The sequence below is a fragment of the Limulus polyphemus genome, unplaced genomic scaffold (assembly GCF_000517525.1).
Source record: "Limulus polyphemus unplaced genomic scaffold, Limulus_polyphemus-2.1.2 Scaffold253, whole genome shotgun sequence".
Lineage (NCBI taxonomy): Eukaryota > Metazoa > Arthropoda > Merostomata > Xiphosura > Limulidae > Limulus > Limulus polyphemus.
The window spans coordinates 378748-387705 of NW_013665863.1; the positions used below are offsets into that span (position 1 = coordinate 378748).

At 35.7% G+C, this 8958-nt stretch overlaps 1 protein-coding gene across 2 annotated transcripts in view; it reads left to right on the forward strand.

Annotated features, from left to right (window-relative positions):
• LOC106478817 (meteorin-like protein) overlaps positions 1-8958 on the forward strand; it is a 66858-nt gene that overhangs the window by 42622 nt on the left and 15278 nt on the right. For both annotated transcript variants that reach the window (XM_022382496.1, XM_013939388.2), the window contains one exon: positions 6886-7271. In XM_022382496.1, coding sequence (XP_022238204.1) covers positions 6886-7271 — 386 coding nt within the window. The remainder of the gene's footprint in view (positions 1-6885; positions 7272-8958) is intronic.

The following is an 8958-nucleotide window of genomic DNA, read 5'->3' on the forward strand; positions in this document are numbered from 1 at the left end:
GCGCGAAATTCAAAAACAAACAAACAAACAAACTTTATTTCAGGTCAAATAAATCAGTTGAATTTCTGGTTCTTTTCACTGGAATACGAAGATTGTGATTTTAAACTTGCTTGTTAAAAAATAAAACTCTAGAAATGCTAAAAAAGCAGACATATATATATATATATTTATAACACTCGTAATATATTTGCATAGAAAAATGTGTTTTTATTACGCGTAATTATCAATGAATCAGAGTGTAATAACCGCCTCCAACGAATCATATGATTCTTCTCCCATGACTTTACGATGATTCACGCGCAAAGTATGCTTTGTTTGTTTTGGCAGTTTGCTGTTGCACGTGGGGTGAAGCACGCTAGTTGTACTTAATGGCGGGACAAACGACAATTTTTCGTTTATGAAAAGTACAAGTGAATTGTGTCATCTATTTGTACTTGACACGTCACGGAGTTTGTCATTAGAAAATACACAAACACTTTTAGTGATGGATGTAGTAAACTCCAAAGAGGTTGAGGTTTCGTTAATTATTGTTCTATATTTATAAATATTGTGAACACAGGTGTCGAAGATAAAATGTATATGAAAGGAAGTAAATCAAGCTTATCAAAAACGGTTCTGCCGGAGGTACAGAGTGAAACAGGGGGAGGGCATGCTGCCTAGGCATTTTTTAATAGATGGTAATTTTAGGCTTATTTTGTACATAGTGAGAGATCAGAGAAAAATACTTATGTGAAAATAAGCAGTGTAAGCCTAACTGGAAATTTTTTTTTTTACATGGACAGTTTTAAATCTCTGTATCTTTTCAACTCTTTTGACTACATTTTCCAAATTCAATGTAAAATGTTTGTGTTTATTGTGAGACCTTGTGTTGGAAATCGTGAGTCTATCGAAGTCGATGGGAGGGCGAAGTGAATGTTTGTTCCTCTTCTGTATTGGAAATGGGGATGGGGATTGGCCCCATGTTCTGAAGCCTATAGTCATGACGTTCGTTTTTACTGTTCAATGGTATTAAGAATATATTGCTTTAACTCTAGGTGTACACGTCTCATAAGCGCGTTTGTGTGGTCTGCTCATTTTGATTAGACATGTTTTGTAAAACATGTTTCAGAATGTATATCTGTTACTAGGATTTTGTAGCTTATTTAAGTGTATATATATCATTACTTGATGAGGTTCTTTACAAACCACAATAGAGTTTTCGTGAACGATAACTGTTATTTTGAAGACCTGTATCCTTATAATAAAAAGTGTGTGTGTGTGTGTGTATTTATCGTTTATTACACGTTATTCGAGTACTGGTATCTCCAAAGCAAATGTTGTATTACAATTTTTCTTTTATTGTAACGTTCTAATAAAATACCAAGTACACACAATGCATAGGACAATTAATTTATTTTTGTGGTGTAATCGCCTTTTACAAGTTTGCGAAGCATGATTATATGTAACTGTACTTGTCGTAAGACATTAGTATTAGGCCTATTATATTTTTAAACACTATATTTCACATCTAGTCCCTTAGAGATTTTCAAGAATTAGAAGAATGTATAATAATATAATTCCAATCACACTGTATTAATGTTATGACAAGGTTGATTAATCTGATGTTGTAATTCCGAGTCTTAAGCAGCACATGAATGTCAATAATATCTATGGTCTGTGCATATGTTAGTGGAGTACTGGAATGTGTTTAGACAAGTGTTAGTGGAGTTGTTGAATTGTGTTTAAACAAGTGTCAGTGGAGTTATTGAATTGTGTTTAAACGAGTGTTAGTGGAGTTATTTGATTGTGTTTAAACGAGTGTTAGTGGAGTTATTGGATTGTGTTTAAACGAGTGTTAGTGGAGTTATTGAATTGTGTTTAAACAAGTGTTAGTGGAGTTATTGAATTGTGTTTAAACAAGTGTTAGTGGAGTTATTTGATTGTGTTTAAACGAGTGTTAGTGGAGTTATTTGATTGTGTTTAAACGAGTGTTAGTGGAGTAATTTGATTGTGTTTGAACAAGTGTTAGTGGAGTTATTTGATTGTGTTTAAACGAGTGTTAGTGGAGTTATTGAATTGCGTTTAAACAAGTGTTGGTGGAGTTACTGGATTGTGATTAAACAAGTGTTAGTAGAGTTATTGGATTGTGTTTAAACGAGTGTTAGTGGAGTTATTTGATTGTGTTTAAACGAGTGTTAGTGGAGTAATTTGATTGTGTTTAAACGAGTGTTAGTGGAGTAATTTGATTGTGTTTAAACGAGTGTTAGTGGAGTTATTTGATTGTGTTTAAGCAAGTGTTAATGTAGTTATTGAATTGCGTTTAAACGAGTGTTAGTGGAGTTATTTGATTGTGTTTAAACGAGTGTTAGTGGAGTAATTTGATTGTGTTTAAACGAGTGTTAGTGGAGTTATTTGATTGTGTTTAAGCAAGTGTTAATGTAGTTATTGAATTGCGTTTAAACAAGTGTTGGTGGAGTTACTGGATTGTGATTAAACAAGTGTTGGTGGAGTTACTGGATTGTGTTTAAACGAGTGTTAGTGGAGTTATTTGATTGTGTTTAAACGAGTGTTAGTGGAGTTATTTGATTGTGTTTAAGCAAGTGTTAATGTAGTTATTGAATTGCGTTTAAACAAGTGTTGGTGGAATTACTGGATTGTGATTAAACAAGTGTTGGTGGAGTTACTGGATTGTGATTAAACAAGTGTTGGTGGAGTTACTGGATTGTGTTTAAACCTGGATTGGAGTGTTGAGTTGCTAAAGCTTTCAACTCAAAACCCTAGCGTTTAATTTCACAAGTATATATGCTATACCTACACCAATCTGTTTTAACAAATCCAGTATTGAGTTCAACAGATACATTTTTGCGTCATTATACTTCGATAAAGGACTAAAAGTACTTGAACGTTTAAGCTTTAAAGTATTGATACTTTTGTGAACAGTTATTTAGTTTAATCAACAGTTACGTTACCTTGGTGATGCTTGTATAATCGATTAACTTCGATGTTTTTTAAAAATTAAACTTCGAATCGATCTGTTAAGGAAAATACGCAAATCTCTATCGAAAAGAATAATCGGTTTCTTTTCCTTACCTTTAGAGAAGGCTTTTGTGGTTTCACTGCTATATGTAAGACCTTTTGGTAACAAGACAGAAGGGGTAGGGGAGGGTGCTGGGAGTATCTCTATGTCCATCTTTCAAAACTTTAGAATACTTGGCAAGGCCATTTCGATACTAGCGAGACGGCCTTGCTTTTGGATGTTGGTTAATAACATGATTGGTGAACTAAAACTAAATGGTCGTAACTGATTTAATCTCAACTAAGAAATCAAACTTTAGGTGTCGTCACCGTAGAAGTTAGTAAAGAGAAGGCACGAGAAATGAGTACTTTCCAACAATGTGTATGATGCTTTACTCTTCTTTATCTTGTACAATGTCCGACATTGCTACAACCATGTGCTCCAAAACCTTGAATTAGACCCCAAGGCAGTAATTTGCGGGAACATCATCTCTGTTTATTTAAACTCCGGGATGACGTAATCAGTATAAGAGGGGGAATCACTAATAGAGCACAGCATAATAAACCTTTAAACTATGAGATGCTGGCATTTGATGGTAAGAATATCATATCACACTGAATGTAAATGGGAACATCATCTCTATTTATTTAAACTCCGGGATGACGTAATCAGTATAAGAGGGGGAATCACTAATAGAGCACAGTATAATAAACCTTTAAACTATGAGATGCTGGCATTTGATGGTAAGAATATCATATCACACTGAATGTAAATTAAATGTTTAAATTAGGAGTTATTTTTTTTACTAAACAAAGTTTTGATACCTTTGTTTTGTCTGTCTAATCGAATCGTGTGAAGTTAAAATATTTCACTTTTTCGTGTGTACGAAGGACAGTCGTGTAAATTTTAATTTTTCATCGTTGGCGTTGAATTCAATGTTTGTTTAAACTTAGACAAGAAGGTTTTGTTTGCAGTTAAGCACAAAGCTACACAAAGGGTTTTCTGTTTTTTTTCCTCACCACAGGTATCGTTGTAAGTCCGCAGACATACCGCTGTGCCACAGGGGGGGGGGGGGGGCTAGAACAGAAGTCGAGTAAATCTAACTTTTATGAAAAGTGACCATTATCGTATTTAAAATGTTCTAGTACGGTTGCCAAAAATGAATTATTTAGATCCAAAGTTTCAGTTGTTCTCGGAGTTTCTTCAACAAAAGAAGGCAGAGTTGGGTTACGTAACTTCTAGTACTGTGGATATTTATGACATAAAGTAAACGGGTTCAACCAATGGTTCAGACGTAATTCGTAATGTGTAAAAATATATATACTTGAATTGTTGTATTCCCGCAGTGTAAATTTAATTTTACAAATCTGTCAGAATTTTTCCGGCAAAATTTATGTTGTGATTTTTAATTAGTTAATGTAGTGTATTGTAAACCAGGTGCACCTATGTGAGACCTATAAGAAACATGTTTCAGAAGCTATTATATAAACTAATAATATTTTTAAAACTAAATACTTAGTAAGTGTTTTGTTATGAGCAAAAGGTTGTGCTGGTTTTAGGTTTTACTTATGTACACAGGCCCGGCATGGCCAGGTGGTTAGGGCGCTCGACTCGCAATCTGAGGGTCGCGGGTTCGAATCCCCGTCACACCAAACATGCTCGCCCTTTCAGCCGTGGGAGCGTTATAATGTAACGGTAAATCCCACTATTCGTCGGTAAAAAGAGTAGCCCAAGAGTTAGCGGTGGGTGGTGATGACTAGCTGCCTTCCCTCTAGTCTTACACTGCTAAATTAGGGACGGTTAGCGCAGATAGCCCTCGTGTAGCTTTGCGCGAAATTCATAACAAACAAACAAACCCCCTAATCTTACACTGCTAACTTAGGGACGGCTAGCGCAGACAGCCCTCGTGTAGCTTTGCGCGAAATTCATAACAAACAAACAAATCCCCTAATCTTACACTCCTAAATTATGGACGGCTAGCGCAGACAGCCCCCGTGTAGCTTTGCGCGAAATTCAAAAACAAACAAACATACTTATGTACACAATACAATAGTATAGTGTATATGGAATATATGGGTGAAAGTAAACGAAATATTGCATGTGTAATACGTAATTCTGGGGAAAAGTTTATGGAGCTTTGATACCTTTATACTACTTATAACAGACGAGTAAGAAAAAAGTCTTTTTTTCACTAAAAGGTTGGTAAACATATATTCATGCTTTCTAGTTTAACCAAATCCCAAAAAATATATATAAATTTCGTGTGAACTATTATTATCAAGTTATTTTTGTTGCCTAAAAGTATACAATGGGGTATTTGTGTTCTCGCCCCCCAGTGGCACAACGGCATATCTGCGGACTTACAACGGTAGAAACCGGATTTCGATATCCGTGGTGGGCAGAGCACAGATAGCCCATTGTGTAGCTTTGCGCATAACTACAAACAAACAATTTGTGTTCTGGCTTCCGTGGCTATCGAAACCCACTTTGTAGCGTTATAAGACCCCACACTTATCGCTGAGCCATTGGGGGTCATTACCAAAAATGTTTAATTACGTAGAGATAATTCCTGTTCCCTTTTTATGATATGGTCAATCAATTCACTAAAGTATCTTCTAAACATATGACAGCATATAATACGAACGTTGTGAAATATTTAACCCTCAGATGACTGAAGTGGTTAAAAAAAAATTGCGAAATCAACCATTTTCTCTGTAAAATGGCCAGGCGTGTCCTAATTGTTAGCACAGGCCCGGACTGTAAATTCGAGAATTCGTGGTGCGTAGCCTATTGAAACAAAAATGCGCTCTGCACTTTAGGGTCGTGGGTGCGTAATAAGAGTGACGGTCAAATCCCATTGTTCAGTCGAACAAGAGTAGCCCAAGATTTGGTATTAGATACTGTTAATTAGCTGCCTTCCCTCTAGTTTTTGAGTTCAAAATTAAGGACTACTGTTGGCAGATAGGCCTTTGAGTAGCTTTGCGCGTAGATTCTGAAACCAACAGTAACTAGTAGAGTAATCGCAATATTGATGCTATTTTTGTTTAATTTTTTATATGATTCATAAGTTATTAGAAACACTGTTCTCAACAAGTTCTTGGACCCACAATCAATTTGTTTAATCAATCCGATTGTTCCCACAGAAATATTAAGAACATAATTTAACTTATAATCTCATCGTAAACAAACTTATTTAAATCATATAGACTATTAATGGTTAGAGGGTGTTAAGATTTGATTTTCTCCCCCCCCCCCTTTTGACAGAAAAGAGTAAATTGCGTCCAGCGAATGACAATGTGTTGAACTGTTAGGAGGTTATCTACAATATGAAAGTGTCACGCCCCTTGTTATTTCATCATGTAACGGCTGCAATAAAGGAGTTAGCATGGGCAGTTCTTCCTCCATCCCGCCCATTAGCCCTGCTCTGTAATCCTGATATTTCCATCTTTTTTAACCCCTCTCAAGGACTAAACTTCCAAACAACTGATACTCGTGAATAGTTCAGAAGTGATGTCTGGTTGTCCACATCTTCAACATTATTGGTGAACACTTATTCAGTTTTATGGTTTCATTAGTGTTTTTAATACCAATTGCGATTAAACATGATTTAACTCTTCCTCTTCTTGTTAGGGTTTTACTCAAAGAACAGATAACAATTCTAGCTTATTCAATCATCTAGAGTACTTTTCTCGTTATGTTGCTTAACAAGATATTCCATTTTAGAAGCTAGATTGTCGATGGATCATTGTGTGTGTTCTAGTAGAAAATGGCAGAAGAGTCTTATATATTTAAACTCATTGTTTCAGTCTTTCCATAATGGAAATATTTTGTTGTTTAAGAACTGGATTAATGCGTATATTTTTGTTTTATTGTTACTTTTAAATTTTCAGTGGACTAACTCAAGGCGAACGGGGAGTCCAGGCTGTGTATCTACGATGCGCGCAAGGTCGTATTGAATGGAAGTATCCGCGAGGGGCGCTGAGAGTCGTTTTACGTCATGGAACTTCCGGGAAAGAATTTCGTGGTTGTTTGCGGGTTAGTAAAAATTTCAAAGGCATCCAAATTTACGTGGAAGGACACAGAAGACTACATTTATTATATAGTAAAACTGATAAAAAACACCCAGAACTCTTACGATGTTTTAATTCCTACCACGGCCAGGTGGCGCTGTATGTGGAAGCGGTGATGGTCTTTAATACAATTCAGAAAGGGTTAGCAAGGTTCTACTACGATCTTCAACCTGTTTCAACAGAAGCCTTATGGGATGACTTGGATGGTACGTAATGAGCTTGTCTCAAGTAAATTTAATACATAAAATATTTTATTATAGGCCTAGGCATATTCAAACGTAGCGCCACCATTTTGTATAGTGCTTTGCATTCCATCTACAAATATTACAAGTTTTAGGTTTTTTCTCACATGTGTACTAGGCATTGAAACATAATCATGTGTTTTTACATTTCATTTTTAAGCTTTTTGTCTTAGTTTTATTTTGTATTGGAAAACAATATCCATCCATATATTTTAGCTTCACGTGATGTGTATCAGAACCATTTAGGCTCAGCGGTATGTCTGAGGTCTTATAACGATAAAACTCGGGTTTCGATCAGGCCTGTCAAGAGGGTCGGAGAGCTAGGGATTCTCCACCGGGGCCCCCAAGGGCCTAAGGAATCTCTAAAGTTGGGTAGAAGATCCTAGAAAGTGTGGCCATGTAAACAAAAATCAATTTAAAATATACTGAATTTATACATAAAATATATGCTGTATTTTTGCCTTTTCTTTATCACTGTGAGCTTTCTAGCTCATCTCAGCTCTCGATAAGCCTGGTTTCGGTACCCGCGGTGGGCACATCACACATAGCCCATCTTTGTGTTTAACAACAAACAAATCATAGGAATAATACTTGTATGAAAGGTAAATAAAATTATAGCTTCTTAGAATGTTATATTATCAGCTTCCATATCAGATAAATATTTACAAGTAAATAAAGGTCGCTCTTAAAGGTCGGCAGAAAAGTTTTTGTTTTTTTTCATTTTGGGAAATGACTTCCTTCAGAGGCAGAGAGTGAAGTACAAAGCATATTACTGGTTGGAGATTAAAATACATTACAGCGAACATAACTTTTAGATGCTATAAGTATAATGCAGTTCATTGAGTAGCTCAGAAGTAAGCTAGGACTTACAGTGCTAAATTTCGAGGTTCAATCCCTGCGATGACCACGACACAGATATCCCTATGCATAAGAACAGTTCACTGAGCATTGCAAAAGTTAAAAAATAATAAAAAAAGATATACAGAGTATCTCATTTTTATTTTACATGAATGCGAGACTTTCATTTTATTTTATACAACCTCTTGATTTTTTTACCGAAAGAAAAAAAAAATCGTGCTCATTTTGGGTCGTAAGTACGTTGTAAGAGTGACTTTCAAATTTTCCATTATTCGATTAGACTAGCCCAAGACTAGTCTGTCAGTTCAAACTTGTTAATAAGCAGTTGAACTTGCTTCATGTATGTGTTTAAGCTTTTCTGGGAATTAAGAGAATCTGAGTTTTTTAAATACAAACTATTTAGAAAGCTTAGAGGCACACCTTAAATGTTAGCACAAACAGTTTGAATTATTTGTGTTGGTTACTGTGGGGACATTCGTGACGGTTAATAGGATTTCCAGATGCTACTCTGAAAATCTCCCTTATGGTGAGACAACCCCCCCCCCTCCACACACACACACACATACAGTTTTCAGATCTTTTCCTTCATTTACAAAATAACTATGCCTGGGAGGGAAAGTTGTATATATTATTGAGCATGTACTTTGGCAACCCTTAATGCTAATCAGATAAGTTGGTGGCGATATAAAGAGTATTTAATATATGCTTTACCCAAGCACCTTTCTTTGCTTGAAACACCTAGACATTACACACTGATAGTCTGACCTTCATTTTCTGTAGTCATACATAACCT